Here is a 27,539-nt window from a genome sequence, read left to right on the forward strand (position 1 = left end):
CTGCCATGTTTCCATATTTCACAACTTGAAAATAGACATATTTATAAATCCGAGCTTTAAGCCTTTGGTCATTTGGCTTAAACCCAATTTGTGCCATTCAGGCTTTCAGACGAGTCACTTGACAAGCTGAAGGTCAGTTTTCTCTGAAGTGACCACACTGTCAGGGCCACTCATTGTCAAAGCTCAAAATAAGACTGCCAAAAACCTTTTTGATTGACAACTATGTAGTTTATCAATGGCAGGATATTTCAATCATGAAAAGTGTAAACCTTGTGATATACCTGACTTCACATTACACCTTTAAGCATCTTCCTATCCACATAAAAGGAGCATGTTGTCATTTTTGCTGATTAAAGCCCTATCATTCCACATTCTGCTTCTCATGAGTGCTTTGGGACACAGAAGATGTCACTTATTAGCCACTCTGGGGTTAGCGTACCTGCCAGCTGCTGTAACCTCCCACCCTTGAAGCCAATGATTAGATTATCCACATTGAGCTGAGGCGAGTGAGCGCTGCCAGCTGTGAGCAGATGTTTCAGAAATGTGAAGTGAGGCCCTCAGGCTCCGGGTCTGTGCAGCTACAAACGGAGACATGGCCACTGTCACATCTATTAACTGGAATTACCACTGCATGGACAGACTGGACAGTTTACACAGTTGTTCTGTTTTTATATTTGTATGCCATTGTTTAAGTACACCTACACAAAAATGAAAAGTTGAACTGAAATATATTATGTTGATCCAAAGCAACAAATTTGGGTTTCACAGTCCATTAACCACACATTAACTATAAGCAATTCAAATGAAATTGAAAGTTACAACATTCTTTTTTTTGTGTTATACAATCAAGAACCCATCTGTCTTATTTTGTGGACTTGCATTTTGCACAAAGAATAGACAATGGCTCGAAATAATATTTAATTTCAAAGAAAGAATGATGGCAGAGGCATCTGTTCCCTCTAAGCTGCGCGCGTGCGCAATTGCACACTGCTGACACGGTCTCGGCGCACAGAAAATCTGTGCTGCGCACAAAAAAATCTAACCAGAATTGAAAATAAAATAAACACACAACAATTCATTCTGCACTATTTTTCAATGTGAGTCAGTGAGTGTGACCGGGGACGAGCTGCTCCAGCCAATTATGTGATTCACATACATATTTGCGCAGCTCATCAACGTCATTGACAGGCGTCCTCATGTCCCGCTACCAGAGTTTTAGCCGATGTGGCCGATGTGGAGTGAAAACTCGCTAATGATGCTAAGTGTTTAACCCCTTAATGTTCCGACGGCCCGCCCTCGGGCGCACTGTTACGCACTATTTTGTAGCAGTTTTGCGTTTTAAACATGACAAAACGGACAAAACAAAGGAAGTACGCAACCGAGGACACTGTGGATGTTTGTACAAGTTAAACTAGAGGCATCTCGGACCCGGAGCGGTTCGTGGAACCGAGTGACGATCTCATGGTGGAGTCAGGAGCAGAGGACCTTATGATCTGATGGACTGGATGCTGCTCCTGATCGGTAAACGTGGTTTATTCTGCTATTGACTTAATTGTGGGTCAGATATATCATGTGTAATCATTAGCATTAGCTAATGCCAATCTGCGCCTCCCCGACCACCACCAATCATCACGCACACACCACTTTGGCGAAGTGTCTTGCCTAAGGACACAATGACAATGCGGGACTCGATTCTCCAACCTCTAACCACTGAGCCACTGTCGCAGAATGAGTGTCACACTGTACAATCATGTAGTGTGTTCTTAGTTTCCATTGTGTGTTTGTTTACATTTTGAAGTGTGTGTGTTTGTTCACTGTTTGCAGTGTGTGGTTTGTAAATATATATTTATTTTGACCCATACCACTTGTTTTGAATATATTTTATATACAAATACACATTATATATTGTGTTTTGATATGATATATAAATGTACAGTAATAGAGCAGCTGGGTGTGCAGATACAGATTCCTCTCAGTGTGTGTTGGTCATTGACTGTCACTAGTTTATGAGTTGTAAAAATCTAATGATCGTGTCATATACTGAAAAGAGTTACCGGACTGTCTCCCAGACACAGTAGGACAATCTCACTCAGTCACAGCAAAAGCTTCACACAATGGCATATACTCATAATACAAGTCAGAGCTTTATAATAAAAATGTTAAGTGTGTTTTCAATATTGGAGTTTACAGTTGGCTTGGTTTGGTTGAAAGCTCATGTTTTGCCATAGTTAAAATTAAATATTTATACTTTTTTGTAATTTTCATTGTATAAGTGGACTAAAGCACTTAATTAAAAGTCTTATAACAGAAATGAAAATGCTGTAATTTGATTCTTTTAATAAACCATTTAACTTGGATGGATGTGATGCAGCATGACCACAGTGCGCACGTCTGATGTTGCTCACAGTGGTCCATGGGACGCTCAGGGAGTTTGTGTGTTTGCTCAGACTCGTGAAAAATTTGAGGGAACATTGATGGTCACCCCAGTGCGACTACTGTCCAGTAATTTTTAAGAGTCATGTGACCGTGGCCCTCACAGTGTGGATCTAAAATGTTTCTCTTTGGATCAATTGTTTTAAACGGTCTCCTCCTCTGGGGTCCTGAGGGATGACCTCGAGCACCATAGCCTTAGTTAGGGCTAATGTGGCCAACTCATTTGTAATGTTTTGCCATCAGAAAAAGTGTGTTGTTAGTTCTAACGATTTATGTTTTGCCACTCTCTGAACTTGCCTTTGGTGCATTTGATGTAAAAGCAGCCACAGTCGCACTCTAGCCTGTATACGATGTAAGTGCTGTTGCAGTTGGCTGATGTGTAGTTTTTTGGCTGAATACATCTGTGAAAGTGTTGGGTCTTAAGACCTTGGGGCAATGGTTGCAGTTTCCACATTTTTGGACCAGATGATCATTAAGTGTCAATGCCCTTAGAGGAAAAGGTAGGCAAGTCATTAAACACAGGTTGGAGTGTGGGATCGTGCAGCAAAATTCCCCATTTTTATTTGTTTTGTTTTTGATTTTATTTTTTATGTGTATAATGTCATGTGACAAATTGCATGGAAAAACTGTCCTTTGGGGTTGTTTGTGCTTTTGCTGTTTGCGGAAAAGGTCCTTGCGGTCTGTTGTTCTGACCTTGGTCAGGGCATTGTCAAGTTTCCTATTGTACCTTCTCATTTGGAACCAATTGTTCATATCCTTCAGTAGGGCAGTCAGGAGAGTCATCGCTTATTATTTTTTATTGTTAATATTGACCATATGGAATGATGACAATAAGTGGTTTAGGATGAAAACTTTCCGCACATCAGATAGTGTTCCTGTGGCTTGTTTTACAGGACAGACATGTTTGCAGTTCCCCTTGACTGACAAAAATGTTCATATCTTAAAAGTTGATTTGCTCCTTACTGTACTCTAGAGTCACTTTGAGATTTTCATTAGTGTTGTTTAGATAGTGATGAACATTTTTTAATAATATCGCCAGTTTGACTCCTAGGTTCGATGTGCAGAGTTTGTCATTCAAACATCTTCTGGGTGAAGATTCAGGTCCCCCCTTCACTAGTACATGCAGTAGAGTCTAACCTTCTGTCTAGTTACTGCTGATTAAGATCTAGAGAAAGGCCTGAGTCTGCACTGCACTAATTGTCCCAGTGGAATCAAATAGGTTTAAATGTGGAGAGCATTTCTCTTCCAGCACAATTCAATTGTAGCTTAACCTGACTAAAAACTCCAAATGAATAACTTGGACATAATGTTTTACAGCCTTTTTGCATATTTACCATCTTCATGCTCTGTGGTTAATTAATTTCTGCCTAATTGTTGTAAACTAAGTAGCAAATGTGGCAAATCGTCAGGGGCTAAAATCATAATTACAATAAAAATGCTAATCATGCCTTTCCTACCTCACTTTGTTAAGCTTGGCCCTAACAATGCTCGTATTGAAGCCGACTGAATTTATTTAGTATGGTGTGATTTTTCCTGCTCATTCTGTGAAACGGAATAACAATTTCTCAATAGAGAGAACCCTCGCAAACAGCCAGTGGCTGTCTGCTGCTTGTGCAATACTGAAGAGACATGAAGTACCGGGCATATAAAAACCACTGGCTTAGACACTGAGCCATTTGCAAATGCTGTTTGAATACCAATAAATAAACTCCAAATCCATACAGGCGCACTGAGGCGTGAATGCAGTGCTTAGTTATAGAGGAACCGTCTGCTCCTATTCAAGTGTACATTAGGACTGAACCATTTGAAAAAATATCTATTTTACTGACAAGCGTTGCGATTAGATTTGCAATTTATGTTTTAAAGGGACAATATTTTAAACATGACTTATCCATATACCCGGATAAAAGGTAGCCAAATCAAATATAGCAGCAATACTGATCTAATCTTTATTGAAAAAGCATTGGATATGATGACCATGTTATAATCTGGCCAAGACAATTATATAATCAGAATGTTTAATGAGCCTCACATTTTGGCTGCCAGTTTCAATTCTCAAATGCAGTTTAACTTAAAACAGCTCTCTCTGATCTGAATGGTCACTACCTAAACTCCAGCACCTGCAGCCAATCATTAATCAGTGCTAGTGCAGCCTCTGCAGCTCAGTGAGTGAATTCTGAAGGTTCTGATATTTTCACACGAGGCATGGCCTGTTCATACAGTGAGAATGAGAAAAATGTGTATGTCTCTTCTATCTGCAGGTTAAGACACTGGCAACACAGGTTCAGTTGTGACTTTAGTACCTAAGAGTAAAGCTCCCTACAGCTCCATCTAAAACTACATGGTTCACAGTTTTTAAAAACAGGATATTTAGTTGTTTATGGATGAATATATCTATGAATGTTTGGGTTTTGTGCTTTGTGTTCCAGTCATATTTCGATTTGATTGCGATTAATCTTGCAGCCCTAGTGTACATGTGAGCGAGTGTGCGTTGTGTGCAGCGCGTGTTAAAAGCAGCACTTTATATCATAAGCTCATTATTCGTGAGCTATAAAGTGATTATGGGCTCTGGTAAGGCATTGTTGTGGGGCTGACAGGATTAAAGATGACTTTGGAGAGAGAGGCCGGGTGCGAGTATTTGTTTTCTTTGTATAAGCTAACAGTGAAAGGGCTGCATGCCTGACTGTTTGCCAGCTGTGGCTCTCCCTCCTCCCCTCTCTTCCTCATTCATCTCCTGCCGTTCTGTCAATCCTCAGAGATGTGTGAATACTATATTGTTGCTCTGAGGTAGCTGAAATCTTGTTGTTTTCTTCTCAAACTGATGTGCAATTGTTTTGAGGTTTTTAAAGCGATCCTTGAAAGACTATAAAGGCGGTAAATCCCTCGTGTAAGCTTGACATTGATTAGTTACGGTGCCATGGGAGCTGCCATCCTGCTGTTGTTTTATGAACACTGTTGACTGCAGGTTACAATTCTTTCAGACATAATGATTTCATCTTCTTCTCAGTTGGTTATTGGTTATTTCTGGTGGTTGTTCTGATGTATTGTAACAAGGAAAAATGTAATGACACTTTTCCACAAGTTTTTATTTTTGGCAGATACTATGATTCTCTTTAAAGGTTGTATATTACACAACATGTATTCTTGTGAGCTTTAAGTCTGTTTTATTCACACATGTTTGAGTAATCTTTTATTATTAGTCTGTCTACATCTCCAAAGCTCAAATTTCTTACTTTGTTCTTTATTTGTCAGGGACCATGTTCAAATTAATTCATCTTACAAAGGAAAAGATTATTTGTACCAGATTTAGCCACTGCTACTTCCTGTTTTACCACATGACATCACAACGCCTAAGTATGCAGGGTGTGAGTTAAACATGAAACAAAACTGAGTATATTTGTGATGAGGAAACAATATTGTAACATAGACCAGAAAAATAGCATAGTACGGGCCCTTTATCATAGAACTGCATCTGTTTCTAAGTCTTAAATAACAAAATACAGTAATCTATAGGACAATATCTAACTTTTCTGGAATTAAACCTACCTATTCCACATAATGCGATTACATTTGTTTATTTCTAAATTGCTCACCAGGTCAAGGATACATTCTGACTGTGTGTGGTGTTGCCTCTCCACAGATCTGACCCATAACTTGGCTTATAACTTGCTTGGGGATAGGTTTATTCCATTCTAAGCAAAATCAATGACATCTCCATGGAACAAAGCAGGACACGGATAATTAAAATATCGACTTATTGTTGAATATGTGAAAGTTGGAACAATATTTCCTCGGGGTCAATATTTATCGTGTGTGCATTTTGTTTGCACAACTGGGACATTTTTGAGAGTTTAAGCCGTTTAAGGTTGAATTAATAACTTCTATGACCCATTACAGATGCAAACTGTGTAAATTAGTTAAATGAGTTGATGAGCAAATGAGCAATATTATCGTTTATCATTTCTATTTACTTCAGCAATATACCGCACTTCACAATTTATTATCATGACAGACGTAGGCGCACCCTCCGACAGAAATGTTATGCAGTGCAGCTATTTAAAAGCACAATTAAAACCCATTGAATATGACTTGAAAATAATGTGTGTATCATTTGACAAGCTTCACAGCAGAGTGGTTAGCATCGTTGCATCTCAGCAAGGAAGTTTGATGCTTGTGCTGATTGCAACATAATCACACAGCCTTCATTTCACCATCCAACTGTAAGCATGGGAGCACGAGAAATAATGAACTCAATTGCTTCTCGTGATTGAATTTGTATACAGTTGCTACCCCTGTAACTACTGCAACTACTGAGGACGAGCCCTGTTATACTTCACATTTTCTACCCATTTCAGTTTATAATTTTACTTCCTGGTTGGTCTTTGGCAGCAGATGTGACATACGTAGAGATCATTCCAAAACCGGGCAACCACAGTGTTAACAAGGGCCAATGCTTGTCTCTATGGTTTGGATGGAATTTTCGTAGAGACATTCCGCTACTTCCAGTATTTTTGCACATTTTTGTCTGTTTTTTCCGTAAAACTCTGGTAAATACTTACCACAATTACTATCCCACCAAATCAAGTAATAATTACACGAAAACCTGTCACATACCCTTTTACTTTTTACTCATGTAGCAATGTTTCCTTTGTTTTGTCAGAAAAAGATGGGCGTTGTGAAGAGCCAGGAGAAGGTGGAGAGGTGGAAGGAGAAGAAGGCGGTGAAGCGGCAGAAGAAAGAGGACGAAGAGGAGGGTGAGGAAGAGGAGAACGTGCAGCCCGTGGTGATGGACCCTCTGGAGAACGGCTTCCTGCATCACGCGCAGAGAGAGCAGGAGCGCATGAACGAGAGGCTGCTCAAGAAGACCTACTCCAAGAAGAACAAAATGGTCAGTGCACTTGGTTTTACAGAAGTTCTGATCGAAGCAGGGTGATGTACACAGGGGTTGTTTTACTTCTATGGGGTATTAACTGCTAACACAGAACATGTTTACATCACAGTGTTACCTTTTATTGGTGAAAATGCTATATTCGTAGATAAATTTAGCTTCTTTTGCTCACTCCCCCTTCAGAGCGCTATCATACACAGTCAGCATGCATCCCGCTAATGGAACTACTGCACATCGCATCAGATTTGTCAAGTTGTTTACAGTTTTGCATTATGTTTTTGTATATTTATGGAATTGTGCTGTGGGAGCGTGGGTATCATAGGCTTGTGGGATGAGCATTGCACGGAATCTTACAGCTAATGGGTTTGAATAGGGCCGAGGGGAGATTGCTTAAATTGCTAAAATACTCAAACATGGCGTCTAAAACCTCTTGAGGCATATTTTTTGGTGAGTGAAAAACAAAAAAACACTCTTTAAATATATAACAATATACAACAATTTTCTAGGATTGTGTGATTTTAGAGAAAAAATCAATTGTGATTTTTTTGTGATTAAATTTGCAATAGTATGTTTTTAGTCAGTACACATTTTATACATTAACATTTCAGCGAAGACATTTTCACTGCAAAACTCAAACCATTAGCTGATTTTGGCGATAACAAGATATATAATAAGGATATTAAGTTGTTTAAGTTGGAAATGATGTTATCCAAAAATGTTGTGTTTGATTTTATTGTGATTAATCTTGCAGGCCTATAAATGAATATCAGAAGCTGGATCTGATTCCTTAACTTAAGTGGTTTATCATTAGCTCTGAGAGAGTATGATGTTTTAAATGCCGTTTTATGCATAATGAGTTGTTAAGTGTTGCTTGTTTCTTTTATTGTGTATTTAATGTAAAAGGTGACATCACTACAGTGTCATATTCAGACTTAGACAAACATTATTCATCTACAAGGGAAATTGCTTGGACACATTCACTCACTATATACAGATATCTAGGCTGTGCACAAAAGAGGGAAAATACAGTGCAAAGAAGAATATGGAGACTTGCTGTACAGTTATAAGGAGTATGGTATATGTTCCCTTCTTATACACAGCACATTGTCCCTATTTCTTATACAATCAATTAATAGTGCTAAATGTTTTGACAAAGGATATCCCATGTTTTCTAGAGAATTGTACTGTTCTGCCATGGCTATCCTTGCTGAGCTCTTGATGTTTTAAGACCAAAATGGCTAGAGTTTGTTTATCCAGCTAGAGGAGCAGTCCCCTCCGCTTCAAACACTGCAACGCCACAGCCTGCGAGTCTGCTCTACTGAGATAGGCCATCTGAGTGTTAACAGTTTGTTTAAATGGGCGGATGTTTTTATGCTTCTGTCTATGGCCAAGATCCACCATAGTGCTGCTGAGGATAAGGGGGAAATGTAGCCAGGAAGCCAAACTAAATAATGAGCCAGTGTAGCCCGGAGGCCTCCCTCTCAGACTAAAATATCTCTCTTAGATAAGATTTCCTCAGGAAGTTAACATGCTAGAAAATGACTCTGGCTGTGATATTTTATTTGCAAAGAGACCGTTGGAAATTATGTATTTAGCGCGTGCTTTTATCTGTTGTGTGAGCCTGATTACAGAGGCAAATCGGCAGTTACGAATGAGATGATAGCTTTATGGTGTGAGCGACTGCAACTGTCATGTAAAACCCTGTGAATGTAATGTTTTACTAATCTTTATCTGACGTTTACTGCGCAAACTGTTAAAGATATAAGATCTTGTCTGTTTTATGAGTGCATCTGGGTTCAACCAACAGTAGCACATTCTATTTTCATTGTTAAGCCCACCGCACAGTTCAGGGTAATTTGCCCGATTTAGGACCCGATTTGCGTCTCCCCGACATCTGGGAGGCATGACCCGATTTAGGATCCTTGTATGTGATTTTTAAGCCGAGCAACTCTGAACTGCTCTGTCATACTGTAAATTCGTAACTACAAAATGTCATCACGGCAACACCCAATAAAATAGAGCATCGGGAGCAGACGGAGTGACGAACACAGAGGTGCAAAATACAAATTCAGGAAAAGGCGAAAATAATTTAAACACCACTTTATTACTCAACTCTCATAAAGTTTATAACTGCATCATCCTCATCCATATTATCCATTCGAATTTGTCCTCAACAAATAATGAGACCCCGCCCACAAAACAGCACTATTAATCCAGTTTGTAAACATGTAAAATGTAAAATAGCAAGTGTAGAGTTCCATATATGTCTGACTACGCAGGTAGGATCAGGGTAAAGCTTCTGTACATTAAAAACATTTATCTGAACTATTGTACCACATTTCACAAATAATATTGACACAGTTTTGACTTGCATCTAAACTAGAAGTGCAACGCTCAGATCTTTTGAACAGATGAGAGTCTCAAAGTGAGTCATTTACTTTAGACAGAAAACAGCTGATGTGAGGTGTGTTTACAACATTCAGCTTGTAGTGTACGGTCTTTTCGCTGCCATATCCTGCTGCAGTCTTTGCTCTCGGAGATTAAGAATCTTATTGCATTGTCTTTGTGTTTGTGGTCTGCATTTTTTGTTGCTTGTTTAAAAATCATTTAAGATGGAAAAATCCTGTAGTGTGTGCTGGGCTTTACATTACAGAAAAGAAATCAGTTAAATATCTCCATGTATGGGTGAGATGAATTGCTTAAAATAAGTACCAACAATTGTCAGTAGTGCAATAGAATAAATATAAACAGCTAGGTTGTCAAAAAATGTACACAAATGTAAACTAGACACTGAAAATAATCACTTTGACTGCATTTCAGTGGATTTTTTTTTCTGTACCAGAGCTAGTACCACAGGGTAATATCAGAGCAAATGCTATTATTTTGAGATGTCAATGAAAAGATTGACTCAGTATAATTATGACATTGACTGCAGTTTGAAATGTTAATATTGTGACAACACTGGATGTAGTTGGAGTGTAGAGTTAAGAGGCTGACTACAGACATAGGCACCTCTCTGGTCTTTGCTTGTGATGCTATCGTGCGCTCTGTGATAGATGGATTGCCATGCATATAAAACAAGGCTGCTTCCAGATGGACTGCAGTTTGATGAGCAGCCCTTTGTGGGTTTATCTGCCATAGAAATGTCCTTGGTCTGACTGCCAATGGACACCATCATGAGCTTGTTTAGTATTCACAGCTATTTCAACTGAATGTTAGCTTAACAATACCTCATACACAGCTCTGCTTACAAATGGTAAAGCTTTGAAGTAACAGACGCTGGCTCATGTGCTGTTAGCATAAGTGAGGCCTGTGAACAGATAATAAATGAAAAAGAAAACATATTTGTGTTGCCACTTTCAGTCGATTATATTTTGTTGAAAAGACACAAAAATGAACATTTCAATCAACATTTTCAAGTCTATTTATGATCTTAGTCGTGACACCCATCACAGGAGGTGTCCCTAATGTATGTCACGCACAATGATGAGTGCCTGAGGTGATGTGCGGCTCTCCTAGTGGCACCCTGGGGTACTGGAGGCTCAGAGGAGTACAGGAGTGAGCAGGGTTCAGAGCCGTATTCACCGCAGAGGGCTGTGGGGGCAGTAGTTGATCCAATTAGATGGCTTGTCAGGTCCCCCCTTTCTGCTCAGTCACACAGCTGTCGGGACCATTACAGCTGCACACACACTGAGAGAGGCTTACTCACCATGTCTGTACCCACGCCAGTCTAACGCACGGCCTCATGTACACTGATTTGTTTTAGCCTTTAAATGTTTTACTGGAGTCAGTTTAAACTATGGCCAACTTCATAAAACCACACGAGAACGCTTTAAAACTTTCCTCTATTTGCTCTTGGTTTAACAGACCAGAAAGCAGCTTTTCAGTATGACTTGGATGGATTTGACCTTCTGTATTTTTCAATGGGGCCGTGGCACATACAGTAATCCTGCCCTAGCAACACCACACAGCCATAACAGCCATCACCTGTGCCTTAGAGGTGCACTTCTTTAATCTCCTCTCAATTTTCAGTGTAATAATGTCACGGAAAAACTTATCTCTACACTTTGTTATGCTAACCCGCTCACTGCACCCCCGTGGTTGCACCCGTCGTACTGTAGCGGCCTCTGGATTACTTCCTGAGCTCCGTATCTAGGTGTGTTTATAAGCAGTAAGCCAGCCGGAGACAGATCAGATTAGCTGGGGCATTAACAGTGCACTGGAGCAGAGTTCAGGGGCAGTGGGAGATGGATGCAGCAGGAGCACCTCTGGCTGTGAGCAGAGAGGCAAAGGGGTGGAGTGTGTGGGGGGCTGGAGGTAGGGGGCGATGTGGATGACAGATAACACTGTGGAGCTGGTTATCAAGGGAGCAGCGACCCTGAGCGGCAGCAGTTTGGCCCGGGACAGACCCATCGGAGAGCAGACTATATCTCCTCTGGCTTGTACTGTTTTCAGACCACTTCAGAAAGAAAGGGGTGAATCACTTCTACCCGGGGCATCCTGGTTAAACAACTGGACTCCTACAAATCGTTATGTCTTACAGTAGCGGAATACATACAGATATTTGAACATTCTTAACCACACATTTTATCATGCTGTGCTGTACGACAAAAAGTAACTTGCTTTACTTTGTCATTATTGTTTTATAATAGTGGTAAAGTCAGTAATGCTTTCATAATTGCTCAGTATAAGTAGATTGAAATTACCATATGGATAACTTGTAGTATGTACTAGTATTTTTAGGTGTAGTGGTACAAACAGTTGAGTAGTGACAGTACAGACATATAAAGACACAACACAAAGGTGCAGTATGTCATTTTACCAGTAGAGAGGCCACCGTGTGCTTGTCTCCATGGGTGCAACAGTAGCTCAGTTGGTAGAGTTGCTGTTGTTGTGTCCTTGAGCAAGACACTTAACCCACTTCGCCCCCAGTGTCTGCATGCATTGGTGTATGAATGAGTGTGTGGTTCCTTGATGTAAAGCGCTTTGAGTGGCTTGAAAGTGGAAAAACGCTATGCAAAAATGGGAGTATTTACCATGTACATCAGTTATATATATCTAGGCATTATAAAGAAAAGTTCCAGGTCAGATCTGAGATGGAACGACCTCACTCAGAGTAAGTTTGCATGTTCTTCAGGTTATTTTTGAGCTATAAAAACACCTACGTAATCCATTCAATACATGATAAATAACTTTAATGCAATACTATAGAACATTCCAGGCAACGCAATAACAACTTAAGGCAAGGCAAGGCAAGGCAAGTTTATTTGTATAGCACAATTCTACACAAGGTAATTCAAAGTGCTTTACAGAATAAGAAAGACATTAAAATCACACAAATCAAAACATAAATAATCACAAATAATCATCATAAAATTAACATTAAAAGAGAAGAGAGAACTTAATGAACACAAGCTGGTGTCTAACCTATAGTTGCTATTTGAAACAATATTGATTCTCACTTCCCTTGTCTATTTTAAACTAGTAACTACTTTAACGGCTTCTGTCTTCATATCATATAGTATTTAAAAGCTTCCTCCCACACGCTTCATTATAAATATATGTCTTTACACTTATCCCCTGGAGACTCACACCTTTTGCTCTACTAATGCTCACCGTGTTCTGGTCGAGCGAGGCTTTGAAACCCTACCCAGTGTTTTAGTCGAAATGAGATCAGCCTAAAACGTGGAGTCCGTGATGTAATTATGGGGTTGAAAAGCCTGTTTAAGTGGGAAATATGGTGGAAAATGCCCTTACTGCTGTTACCCAGGTTAAGCGTGCTATTTAACAAAGCACATTATAAGATGAGGGGATAATGAGGCAGGCTGCGGAGGTGTCTGTAGCATGTAGCGTGTGAGCAGAAGCGGAGCATGACTCGGAATAGACTGTGACAAATGAATTCGTTAGCTGCTTGTAACATGACAAGTATGAGTAATCACACAGGAGATAATTGTCACTACCACGTTGAAGACAAGTTGGTGGATAAATATTCACGTGTGGGAACAAAGCAAGGCAGGGACTGGAGTAAGGCAAGGCAAGTTTATTTGTAGGGGAGAAATCGTCCACAAAGTACTTCAAAGTGCTCTGCAGAATAAGAAAGACGTTAAAATCACAATACAAACAAATCAAAACATAAATAACCGTCTTAAAATGAACATTAAACGAGACGAATTAAAACCTTTCAGTCATATGCACAGCTGAACAGAACCATACTGAGCCTGGATTTAAACATTTTCAAAGTAGAGGCCTGTCTCACATCTTCAGGAAGACTGTTCCAGGTTTCAGCTGCATAAACTGAAACACTGACTCTGGGCACCAGCAGGAGGCCGGTCCCTGAAGTCCTCAGAGTGTGAGATGGTTCATATGTCACTAACATGTCGGAGATGTACTTTGGTACTAGTCCATGGTACAGAAGCAGAGCTACTTTAAAGTCTATTCTTTGAACTATAGGAGCCAGTGCAGAGACCTGAGCACAGGACGTATGTGCTCGTACATCCTAGTTCTAGTTAGGACATTCTGGATGTACTGCAGCTGTCTTAAGGCTCGTCATTGAGCAGGCCATTACAATAGTCTAACCTACTAGAAATAAATGCATGAATAAGTCTCTTCAAGTCTGGTTTTGACAGTGTACCTTTGACTTTTGCAATGTTTTTAGATGGTAAAAAGCTGCAGATGTTACTGATTTGATGTGGCTGTTAAAGTTCAAGTCTGAGTCCATTATTACCGCTAGATCTCTATCTCTCTATCTTTGGAGGTTTTAGAAAGAGAGACTGGAGGTGACTGCTGACACTTTCGCTATGTTTCTGTGGGCCAAAGACTATGGACTTCAGTCTTGACAAACTCAGTCTTGTCTGAGTTTAGCTGGAGAAAGCTGCTCCATGCACTGATCTGTTGGATGCAGTGTCAGTGAATCCACTGGTCCATATTCACCTGCTGCCAGTGACACATAATTCTGAGTGTCATCTGCATAGTTGTGGATAGACACACAACTAAATGGTTTGCTTCTTGCAGATCTTGGTTTCATGCACAAATGCTACCGATTGAGTAAATGATTTGTCTTTACAGTGGAGCTGGTGATTCATATAATGTTGCTCATGATATCTAATATATCTAATCTAATACTGTAATTGTACCTCTATAACAGCTTAAACAGACGCAGAGTGCTTCATTGTCTCTTTCGTATTCTTCCTCACTGTATGCTATTTTTATGTTTATGTATTATTGTTCTATGCTGAGTGTGCAGCGGTTTGTAAAATATGAATATCGGTTGGACCAGTATAGATAAAGCACCAGCCACTGGTTATTATGATCAAATCTGCCAAAACATGATGCCACTTGTTTGCAGTGGTGTTGAAAACAATGAGTGGAAAATAAAAATGTAATCCTCTGGTATAAATAGCAGGATTACAGAATAGAGAGAGTACATTTTCTGTGGGATTTCACATTTTCTTGAGTCTAGATGACATTTTTGCTAAGCTGGCAGTGGTACATGGAATAGAGGTGCTAAATATTTCTTGTTCCCATATGGGTTGTTGATGGTGATGGTTTAATAGGCTACTTCAGTAACATTAGGAGAAGAGATCCACCGTTTCCCATACCAGTATCGGGTATCGGTCCAATACTCGTACTTGTCAATGTGCTGCCGATACCAAGAAATGATACCACTATAATCGTGCAGCATCTTACCTTGATGCTTAGTGCTTGGCTCTGTGACCATAGGTGACCATAAAGAAGCACATTAACTGCACTTTAAGCTCAGCTTTAAACATATGTGACGGTCACATGAACTATGGAAATATGTAGGACTCTATAATTCACAGTGGATACCAGCGCAGTGCTGGTGTTTACATAGTAACAGGCTAATGTGGCTGGCGAGTCTTTACTTGTGCATGAATTTGGACTTTTTGTAATTGGCAAACAAATTTAGTGACTGAATAGAGTGGGTCAAGAGCTTTTAAAAGCATGTTCATATTGGTGAAAGTGTGGTCCTGGTAAAAGTAAGATAACATTCATTGTTATGCTAAAGTGGCTCCTTAGCAGTTAGTGCAGAGTGTGCAGTTGGCAAAGACGATGTAATAAATATTAAAGGTACTTCTCTAAATTATATTGGACTTATATGTAACTATATTGAGTTTAGTAGAAATTATAGAAAGTATTGCAGTGAAAAGGCTATACTATAATGAAATTATATACTGAATGTAATATAAAGTAACATTGGATAATAAGGATATTGAAAAATAAATAACAAATTAGATTTACCACTATAATAGAACCTCTATAAAATAATGGCTGGGATTGCTTTCAGTACTCAGTATCGGCAAGTACTGAAAATACTCTTACTCGTTTTGGAAACAGTGGTATCGATACATCCCTGATTCCGAGTTATGTTAGGGTAGGGGTACACTTTATTGTCCTCGTAGGGAAATTTCCTCTGCATTTGACCCATCCTTCAATGCCACTGGGGCATCTCCTCAGAAGCAGTGGGTGAAGCCGTGTGCTCATCTCCAGATTTTGAGCAAGGATTGATGAGGACAGCCTCAGCTGAAAGATTGTATCTATTGTGTTTTGGGTTTGTTTCTAGTAACTGTACAGTACAATTATTTTGTATTTTCACAAAAGAAATGATGTTGTAAACTTGATGTTCAGCCTTGTAATATTTATGCATTTTGTGAAGTAGTTTGTGGTACGACATTCAGTACAATACAATAGGAATTGTGTCCCCTTTTAAACACATTTTTCTATTAAAGCCAAGTACAAACTGTTTGAAATTCACAGAGTGCCTGTGATTATGTTCCAAAAAGCAAACCAGGGAGCCCCATCACCCCCTCTCGTCCCATCACCTCTTCACTTCATCAGGCTACAGCAGCTGTCTCCTCCCCCTGAGACCTGAAGGGGAAGCCAGAACGCCACCACCAAAAATAGACCAGGAAATGAAAGGAATGACAAAGACCGGCCAATCGTGGACAACCTCTGTGGCCAGCATGCTTAACCAGGTGAATATTGCATGGGACTGCGGTCAGTGATTAATGTCAGCCCATGTAAGGTACTTGGCCTGGTTTGCTGGCTCTCCGCACACATATGCCATCACTTTTAACAAGCTGCAGTCATTGAGCCACTGCAGGGGCCCGACTCTGGGGACAATTAGACCTGGGAACATTAAATTAGCAGGGACCTAAAGCCATGGCTCGCCAGGATATTACAAAGCATAATGGGTAGTGGCGGTGCAAAGACACTCTCACTCTTTACTATACTTATTTGATCTATGTTAGCTGCAAATTGGGTTTGGATTTTTCACACTTAAAGATATAATTTGACCGTGTTCTATCATTCAACTCTATTGCAGTTATAGGTTTTCACAAAAAAATCCTACAGGGGGCATAACTTTCCCAAATGACTAAATAATCTAAAACTGCTTTCCAGGTTAAAGGTGCAATATATAACTTTTCTGTCTACCAACTGCTTGTCTCAATGGAGGTTTTATTGCTTTGACTGGAATATTTCACTGTATGGCATTTAACATATCTATCTTACAATTATTCAATTCTAGATGTTTCTTTTGCTGTAAATTCCTTGAAAATCATGTATTCTTATTGTGAGTGGGGTCGCCTCTGCACAGATCTGACTTCTAACTTGGCCTTGTGGTGTAACCTGCTTGTTTCCATGGAGATAGATCATAGTTTAATGCAGCACAGTGGAACATTCCAGGCAAAACAATAACGTGGTGGCAAGCAGGTGGTGGATCTTTCAACCAAAAAGTTACGAAATGACCTTTAAGCTTCTGAATTTGCATCACTGTATTGAAGAAAACTTTTTAGCAACGTGCTTTCATGTTTATATTCAAAATTTCAAATGTTTGCCAATAACCTAATTATAAAAAGGTCCTAATTTCTAAGTAACATAAAAAACATGCTTGCTTTATGTGCATTACAAAGTAGTAGTACAGTATATCAATTCTATTATCATACATACATACAATAGTGTGAATTGAATTATTTTACATTATGCTCATGACTAAATTCCTAAATCCCACAGAAATGCGACCTCCCAGACAGTAAATTGCGTATCTCCTTGTGAAGGTGTGGCTATAGCAACAGATATATTGGCCCGTTGAAGATGTTTAAGCCAAGCAGACAGCAGGGAGAGGCGCTTTATTGCACCTTGTTATGATTGATGCTGTTATTGTGTGTGCATAACCGTAAGAGCTTAGAGGCAAGTCAGAAATGTGCACACCAGGAAATCTCAGCCGTCTGGGTTATGATGCAATGTCTAATGAATGAGGAAGAAGTATCGCAGTATAGAGTCAAGTCAGGTTATGCCAAATAAACAGCTACGGCAGCTCCTGTACACGTCATTTACAAAAAATACACTTAAAAATGAGTCAAATTCTGTGAACTTGAATGAAAACTATTTAGTACAACGTAAATAAGTAATGTTTGTTCATCCAGGTAAACGTAATTATGTTAGGACAGTATATTACGATTAGTGAAGTGACATTTGTGACCGAATCAACTCTTTTGAACGATTCCTTAACGTGAATGGTTGGACCTTGATCTCATTTTTGAAAGTGTCAAATCTTCTTCTTTGTAGTGTTTATACATTTTTACACGCTGAACAAACTCAAGAATCAACACAAAAGTAGACCAGACAACACGAGTGAGAGCTTCGTGCACAAAAAGCTAATTTGTCATCATAACAACATAATGTTTTATTATTATTATTATTATTATTAATATTATTATTATTATTATTGTAGTGCAACATTTTATTTAGATTATTCATAATTCCAAATGTTAAACTCACTCCCATTCTCTCTTTGAACCACTTTAAACAAATCTTACCCTTTCTCTGTGATTAGTTTGTTGTTAAAATTAGTTCTCACATTCACTTGTCATATAAATCATTCATATCATTTTAGAAAATTTAAACTAGCCTAGTATATAAGGTCTTAAATGGAGAGTTCATTATGGCCAAAACCAGTACTAGTGGTCGGGTAACAAGAGCCTCTACCAGAGGTGACTGTGTAATACCTTATAGACGCACTACATTTAGTCAGCAGGTGTTATCAGTCAAGAGCACAGAAATCTGGAACAACATCCCAGCTGCAAGAAGAGACTCTACAACATTCAGTGCATTTAAAATTTATCTGAAACAATGGCTCAAGGAACCAGAACTGTGATCATTAATGTTATGCTACTACATGTCAGTGTTGTATGTTATGATTGTGTTTCATTGTGCTGTTTCATCCATGTCTGTCCTATGAATTGTAATTGACAATCTGTTCCTATGTCTATTGTATGAACTTGTAGTTTCTTGTTGTTTCTATCTCTCTAACCTACCAGGGACTACAGATGTAAAGTAGCCTTCGGGCTAATTCTGGCATATTTACATTTATAGGTTCAGCCAGTCTTTTGAACGGCTCTTTTATATGACCAGATCCAAAAGATTCAGATCCCATAAAAGAGCCATAAGTCCCATCACCCAAATCATGTTCTGGTGTCTAAAATCTTAAACACACCGGTGCATCCAACTCAAATGGAGCCCTAACTTACTATTTGGGAATATGCAAAGTGTTGCTGTAACTCTGACCCGGCTGTGGGGATATCTGTCTATGCAGGCATGTCCAGACCCTTCTGTTTCCACTTCAGAGGAGCTTTAGTGAGAGCTCCTAATGGATGATTTACCTCCTATCCCCTTGTGGAAGAGACTATACCCAATGCTATTTTAATGCTAGTTCAAAATTGTCATAGATATTGACCTTTGCATTAATAGCATCTGATGTCAATTCTTATATTAGTTTGTCAGTTTGTATTCCAGTCAGTTCTTAAGGATATGTTTAAAATGTGAACTTTGAACATAATCCGATTATTAAAACTTAAATCTCTATATTCTATACTCCGAAGAATCCGAAGAATCATAAATATCTTTCCCATATTGTTCAGCCCTCGTTGATTTTGCCTTAACTCAGTCTCAAAGTTACCGGGACTGACCTAGTAACTTGAACTTGTTTAGTGTATTTATATTTATGTACAAGTTAGGCTTTATTATTATGTTTAAGTTGTATTTGATGTTGTACTTTATAGCTTTAAAACATGCTAAGAGTAAGACAAGACAAGTAAGTAAACACCAGGTTAAGCCCTATCAAATAGCAGAAGATTCTTGTGTGCAGTTTCCCCTTTAATCCTACTTGAAAAGCTCAACTGTAACACGGCCCTGTCATACCCCTGTACTGTTCAGAGACTGCCACCCTGCTGCTGCCCGGTGCCACATTACACACAGCCCCGAGGATGGACGGATATGGTGTTAGGACAGCACAATAAAAGCGGGAGAAAGAAGAAAGGAGAGCATAATGTTAAGCCCTATTGTTCCCGTGTGTGTTATGACAAGACAATGATGGGTAAAACAAAGGCCAAGCTGTAGGTGATGCCCCGTGCAACCCGATCCCTGAGGTGTGCTTTTTAACGTACTTGGCATTTTGTGTGGTTTGTTGGAGGGAGAGGGGTAATTTAGTTGAATTATGTTAGCAAATATGGTTGTTAAGCGTCCACTTCATGAATGCTGAGTGTATCCCGCCTTTGGCCTATAGTTGGGGGGTAGACTCCAGTCACATGCTTCTCTAATAACAAGACAACACTGTGGTTAGTAGTTTTGGTACCACTTCATGATAACTACATCTTAATTAGCCTTAATAAAGATTCAGGATTAATAATTACTTAATTAAGGAGTTAAAGGACCCATATTACGCTATTTTTTAAATCTATGTTATAATGTTTCCTCATCACAAACATACCTAGAGTTGTGTTTTTTGTTTCACTCACACAAGTTTAACACACAAACTCTGCATATTTAGACTGTGTTCACACCCTGTTCCACCTTGTGATGTCATGTGGTAATACAGGAAGTGCTCTGTTGTGTTTTAAATCTTCCTACATCCTCATTAGAATGATTTGGATAATTTCAGTCTTAGAATTGAACTGCCAGTCTCTATTGAACTAAAGGTAAAAGAGAAAAACTACCACTTCGTGACATCACAAGGTGGAACAGAGCATTTTGAGCTTTAGACTATGGAAAGACTAATAATAAAGGGTTACTCGGACATGTGTAAATGAAACGAAACACAACTCTGGGTATGTTTTGGATGAGGTAACACCATTATAACATGACTAAAAGCTAACATTTTGCGTAATCGGGCCTTTAAGATGTGGAGTCTTTGTTCATGCTAATAAGGCTATTAAAAGTGCAGGTAATGTTTAGTTAGTTTCACCTTGCATGGCTTTGGTTAAGGTATTTTGGATTGTGTAACATGCAAATAGTGGGTGGCCATGCGTGCTTTATTTGGTTTTAAGATTATTGTGCGTGTGACTCCATCTAGTCTATAGAAAGGACCCAACTACGTGTCCTTGTTTCAGTTTTGGTCACTCGGCAGACTGTGTATAAATGACCAATAGAGTTTCAACACAACATTATATGAACTTGGTACCTCCACTTCATATCTCCTCTTCCAGGCATCCATGTTTCTGCTGTGATGCAACACTGACATCTGCTGTACACTCAAGCCATTGCACCAGCAGCATTTGCTTGTGTAAATGACTGTGAGTTAACCCTTTGTGAGATTGCATCATATCGTCCATTGGGGGTCACTGTTCCCATTTGAAAAGAGCAAGTCTGCCTCTCTCCTCCTTCTTCCTCTGCCATTTTGCCTGCCTAATGTAAAGCAATGGAAGTTTTTTTGTCTTTTTTTTTTTTTTTTACAGCCCCATCAACATTTTTCCTGCAGCGTCTTGTAATGGATGCTTAATGTTGCTGCAAAATATTATCATGAAAACAACATTGTCAAGGATAATGAAACAGTGCTGAGTTTGAGGTGTGCATTTTGTCTATACAGTATGCAAGTGGTTCGGGCTGATAATAGCTCATTAAAATAACAACCAGCTGCTATAGTCAAGGTCAGATGTCTCTGAAACTCCTGGATGTCATGCATAATTGCCCCTACACCATGTACCCCCCACGCTCCATCTCCCCCTGCTGGTTAAAAGTATTTGTTGACTAGAGTGACGTGAGTAAATCCTAATATAATGCAGTTTTGTCTTGTATCCATTTATAATTTATAACTGTTTGCTGTTACAAATAACTCATTAATATTTGCACTCAAACACTGCATGGTAGCGATAATAATTCTTCAATCTATTATGGAGCTCAAGCTCAATAAATATGTGCAATGATTGTATAATTGGGAAGCATAAAAGATCTCAGAATTTCTAAAATGTGGGATTAAAAGAGACAGAGCAACAATCAATATTTAGAAAAGTGGGACCAAACCAAGATTAGGCAACTTTTGATTTTTGGGACCTTATTTTTATGCATGCCTTCATTTTATTATATCTTGAATTCTACTATTATTTTTCATTGTTTTATCTTGCGAATTGCGAGTTGCATTTTCTGAATAAAACTGAATTTACAAATCTGTTAATGCTAACCTTCATTTTGTTGCTCCCTTTTGAAACCACAAGAAATTGTAATGAGTTCTTTTTAGACTAACTTCTATTTATGCCTTTAAACTGTCAGGCATTTGTTTGGCTTCTCTTTTAAAGACCATTCACACAGTAGCAATTGAAGCAAGAGCTATAATAGTGTTTTCATGTACTATAGATCCTGTCATTAGGCCACTGGGTCTGGAGGCAGTTATATGATGACAGCTGACAAGGGGGCGCGGCTCCTCTGAGGTTAAAAAAAAAGAAGTTGAGAGGGTACGCAATGCACAAAAGCCACAATTACTTCCCTGGCCGAGTCCCCTGAGCACAGCGGTTGGAGTGTGTATGTAAAAATGATGTGGGAGAGCCCATTTGCAAAACAAAGAATAGCGAAGGCGGGGGGATAAGAATGATTGCTTTTGCATAATAGAACATGTACACCCTGAGGCAGGAGGGCTGAAGTGGCAGACTGCAGATGGACACGCCCCTTTAGCAGTGCTGCGAGGGGGCAGATGGAGGTGGTTGACCCATGAGTATGTTAGAGAGGGCAGCACCCAAGGGAGTAAAGCTGAGTGCTGTGTTGTTGTTTGCCATCAGAAGTAGGAGTTTAGAATAACTTATCTTACTGGGAAATATATTTGACTCACAGTGGAACAATTACAACTCATGAGATAATTGAGGTCAAAGGTCATCTGTGTGCTTTGACACAGAACCACATACATAACAACATTGCAATTAGCAGTGCACTCTTGCAATAATGATAAGATGATATCTGAGCCATGCGCTGAGCTGTGAGCACCTTCTGCCGGGTCACAGAGCTACATTAGCCTAGCCGCCCTTAGTTTAATTAATGAACCTCTAGTTGTAGAAGAACTGCTGTTGAAAGTGGGGTCCTTTTAGAATCATATGTGCATACACCGGACTCAAATTAACTACCCAGGTCTCGTCCCTGAGGTCTTGTCTTCTCCAATCCTCTCCAAACTGCCAACCCCGACCTCCAGCCACTACGGGACATCCTCACCTCCTCGTACTGCAGTGCATGAAATATTCAACAGCAATTTCCCCCTTCGTTTGACATAATACCTTGAAATGTTAATGCGCTCCCATTGCTTGTTTTAAGTGGAAGGCGTCCCAAGGTATCTGCAATTGGAGCAGGGCGTCGCGGGGAGCTCTATTTAATGTGCGGTGTCGTGAATGTAATCTGCTGCACTTGAGAATAGCTCCAGCCAGACGCAGGGGTCAAAACATGATCCTCTTTTAACTAGATCATATACAACAAGGTGCGTGTTGACATTATAGTATTATGTGCATTTTTGTTCAGCTACCAAACGCAGCAGACCCAGTGGACATAGCCTGTGACATTGATTTTCATTACATTCACAGTAGCTGGCGTGTTTTGAACAGCCCAGACTAAATATGTCAATGAAGAAATTAACACGTGGAGCTAAGGACTTAAACAGGGACAGGCCAGGATCTGGTATCTGCTTCCTGTGTTGAGCTGCTTTTTCAACCTTATCAAACCCGAGATATGAAGATGCGATGTTATCAGTGTAAGCAATGCCCTCGTCACCTCATCTGCACTCTCCACGGATTAGTATAGACTTACCACTAGCCCTAACTGAACTAGGGCTTGGTAATGATGGCCAAGCTTGGTGATATATATACAAAAAAGTATAATTTAGCTATTGCTCTTTTGGACATATGCAAAATTATAATATCAATTACTTTGTCTATAATTAAACTGTCCCTGATGCATTGTTAGTATCGTCTGGATATCTTTAGCAAGATAATGTCACGCTACTTATTCAGTGCTGCTACTGTTGTGTGCTCGGGGTGAATAAAGCTTTTTCTTATCTCACCTTATCCCAGCCACCAGCTTTCTGTACCCTCTACTTGTTCTAATTTAGTTGATTCATGGTTGCATCCCTGCTTATCCTTATGCACATGTTAGTGTAGGAGAAATAATTCAAGTAGCCCAAGAGTTGTAAAGTAGATGGGACTCTGGATGTAGTGCAATTTCTTTATCAGTTAAGAAAAGTAAATCTGCTTATGCATTTCATTAATAATGGTATAAAATATTTCTATAAGGTTTTGCCAAAATAATTCCATTTAACAATTATATCACAGTAATTATTAAAGTTGGTTAGGTTCTATATTTAAACAACTGTTATAGTAAATTATCACATTTTTGTATTGTTCTTTTCCACCTTCAAGGCACTCAAAGCACTTTACATAAAAAAGACTCATTCACTCACACACGTATTCATCCGTGGGAGCTGGAAGTAGTAGTAGTAGTAGTAGTAGTAGTAGTAGTAGTAGTAGTAGTAGTAGTAGTAGTAGTAGTAGTAGTAGTAGTAGTAGTAGTAGTAGTAGTGGGGAAAACAACAAGGATCTAGAAGAAATCATCATTCCTGCACATGCTGGTGATCTAAAGTCCAGTATCTCTGTTGGCGGTTATCACGATTATATAAAATGGGCCACAAACGATTATTTCGACCCTTTTTGTCACAGTAAATGATATTATTGTTTATTGTCCCATCCCTAGCGCTGAGTTATACAGTAAGTGAGACTTGGCTGCACACTGCCCATCCAACCTGACAGCAAGGCATTAAATATTAGTGCCATTTTACAGTGGGTTTGTAACATGGTTATTCCAGTCAGTGACTTTGCTTTGCTCTGTCCATTCTCACAATGTCTTCTGTTTGACAGCACAGGATACTTGCCTGAAAGAAGTCAACCCACCTTTATTGTATAGTATTGTATTAGCTGTACCATCTGTATCATGTTCCTACCAATATAATACCATACCGATTATGACTGTACATTTAATACTTTCTGTAAAATTCATATAAATCCATGTTTTTTGTTTGATAATTTTTAAATAGTCTCAGGTCAGTTTCAAGTAGTTCATAATTTCAAAATTGTATGCATCGATAGAGTTTTCTTTCTGTGAGCCCCCAGCCAGAATATATGACAGTATTGCATCAGGAAGGGCATCTGTCATGATTTCTCACACACATACTTTTTAGACAGGCATATTGGTAGTTTTCTAGGATGTGATGATTTCCCTATTGATTACTTTGTACTTTGAATGTTAAACCTGATCATTTCTGTTAGTGACTACATCCAAGAACTCACTGTATTATAACAGAACTAGCTGACCCCATCTGTATTAAAGCAGGTCAATTATGGAAAATTGATTTTTCAGAGCTTTTAACTATGTTATAGTTGTTTCCCTTTCTCATTTACCCTCTCGGAAGTTGTTTTTGAAGTGATTCGTGCATGCTTGAGTAATCTTTAATCGTTTCTTTTCAAGACGCCATACTGCCGATCAATCCCCTTTTTCACTGCCACCGGCAAAAGCCCGTTGCGCTGTACTTATTTTCTTAATCGATGATACTTGTAGGATTTTGCAGCGATGTGTAATCATTTTGGTACAAATAAAAAAAAAAAATCCACTACTCGCTAGTGTGATCTGCAGCTGTTCATACAAGGGACTGACAGCTACCTGACTCTTTGTTATGATGACGTTTACGAAGATGTCAGCTTCCATTCAGCACCACAGTTTTCTAACCTGGATGTCAGTGGACTTGTTTCTTTTATTACCTTGTTTTAGATGAATATTGCGATTTAAAATGTGCAAATTATAACATAATGATCCACGGGGGTCATTTATATAGCAGGTTCAAGCACAGTAACCATCCATTTTCTTCCGCTTATCTGGGGCCGGGTCACGGGGGCAGCGGTCTAAGCAGGGACTACCAGACTTCTCTCACCCCAGACACGTCCTCTAGCTGCTCCTGCTGGACCCCAAGGCGTTCCCAGGCCAGGCGAGAGATATAATCCCAGCCTTCTCAGCTGACTCCTCTCAACGTGTAGGAACAGCGGCTCTACTCCAAGCTCCTTCTGTGTGACCTCAAGCACAATATCTCTTCTTTAAATATTATTGGCCTATAGAATGTTGTGATGTCATATGAAACCCAGCAATACGCATATACAATAGCTACTCACTGATGATAAAAAGCCTAGATGCAAGAATCCTTTTAATTTTGTGAGATGCTGACATGAACCTTGAACATCAAGTAGCGTCTTTTTTTGAGCTATTAAATACAGAAATACAGCGTTTTAAGAAGCACCATGGCTCAGAGGATGTAATGTGACGTTCTCAATGGCATTTCTGGCCCTGGGTTGGCACAAATGAGTTTATCACCACTCTCTCGACAAAAGCCAATGACCCCCCTAGTGCCCTGCTCCTCTGCTCCCTCCTGGTGGAATTGATTAGGAATAATTGGAGGGAGTCGGAGGCTTAGGCAAGTGGCACTAAATAAATCTGGCTGGTGTTAATTGTGTCAGTGTGAGGCAGTGCGAGGGCTAGCGAAACACTTAGCCACCGGCTGACAATAGTGGATTAATTGGACTCCTTCAATGAACATAATTAGGCTGATTGTTGGGAGAGATAAAGCAAAGGTTTTCTGAACGGCACTGACGGGGCTGAGGATATGATCCCTCCAACCTTTTTTCTTTTCCCTCTTGCCGGTCTAGTCCCTGGTATAAAATGAATGTGGCTCATTTCTCTCTGCTGTAAGGCAGTGGAAGCCTCACAGGTTAGAAGTGGATAGCAGGGTTAGAGATATTGGACCTCATGCTGATAACATCTCTTCAGAGGAACTGTCCAATCTTCTGAGCCGACAACAGGGCAGCGCCTTCAATCCATTGTCATTAGTTAAGGTGCTGGGGTGGAGAGAGAATGGGTCGACTGTCGAGAACCATCCGGAGCAGACTGTTTCATATGAATTTGATAATAATGTATAAAGTAGTAACTTCACAGTGTTAACAGCGGAGCCAGTTATACGAGCAGTCTAGCTGTCCCGTGCTCTTCAGACACTTAACATTGGGATCACTTCTCCAGCCAAGTGGAGCAGTAAAAGTATTTGATTTATCATCTGGGTCGAGCTAGAATGTAGATGAAACTATATATGCAAGGCACCTAAAAGACTTTTTTCCTATATATTTGTAGATTTGATTCTTATGTTAATGTGAATTATGCATAATAACACATTGATGATTATTATACCCTGGTCAAATTATGACCTGAGCCACTCTGGAGTATTGACAGAATGTAAAATCCGACCTCAGGTTAAAGAATTCTGTGAATTCTTCAAAGAAGCAGAAACATCTGCAGACTGTTGTTTCCATGGACACCTGTCATGTTCCTCCAGAGCTGCGAGAGGAAAACAATGTTGGGTTTCTGACCTGAACTGAAAGCTAAAAAAGTCAGTGAGCTTTCTTTCCTGACTGACAAGCACACAGCCTGGGGGGCTGGCGGCTGAGCCGAGCTGCGGAGGGCTGGGTTGAAGACCTTGACTTGTGCTCTCGTGGTGTGATGGAAAGACTTGGCCTTCCAGCAAAAACAAGATGCCGGCCTCCGCTCAAAGCCAAGGTACCTTAGGGAGACATTTTGATGCATGATGGGTGGAATAAAATAAAATGAAATGGGATCAGGCCTAGCATCAGTAGTTATTGGTGAAGGGGAAATGGTTGTTGTAGCCCTACGGCAACTCTCAACCTTAGGCTACTTTTGTCTACTCTCTGTGTTCTACAACTACACAGAATCCCCAGTGGTGCAGAGGGAGAAAGTGTGTGTTTTGGAGGATCTGAAGAGAAGCGGGTACATGGACATGTCTGTTTTAACCCAGCAGGCCTTAAAGCTCATGAGTGACTCCCTTTGAGGAGATTGCACTGACCTTGAT

General features: G+C 39.7%; 1 protein-coding gene across 1 annotated transcript in view; it reads left to right on the forward strand.

Moving 5' to 3' along the window:
• The window catches only part of fbrsl1 (fibrosin-like 1), a 352,410-nt gene that overhangs the window by 104,321 nt on the left and 220,550 nt on the right, over positions 1-27,539 (forward strand). The window contains exon 2 of the mRNA XM_055223996.1: positions 7,094-7,321. Within this exon, the coding sequence (XP_055079971.1) occupies positions 7,094-7,321 (228 nt within the window). The remainder of the gene's footprint in view (positions 1-7,093; positions 7,322-27,539) is intronic.

This window comes from Periophthalmus magnuspinnatus, chromosome 9 (genome assembly GCF_009829125.3).
Source record: "Periophthalmus magnuspinnatus isolate fPerMag1 chromosome 9, fPerMag1.2.pri, whole genome shotgun sequence".
Taxonomy (NCBI): Eukaryota; Metazoa; Chordata; class Actinopteri; order Gobiiformes; family Gobiidae; genus Periophthalmus; species Periophthalmus magnuspinnatus.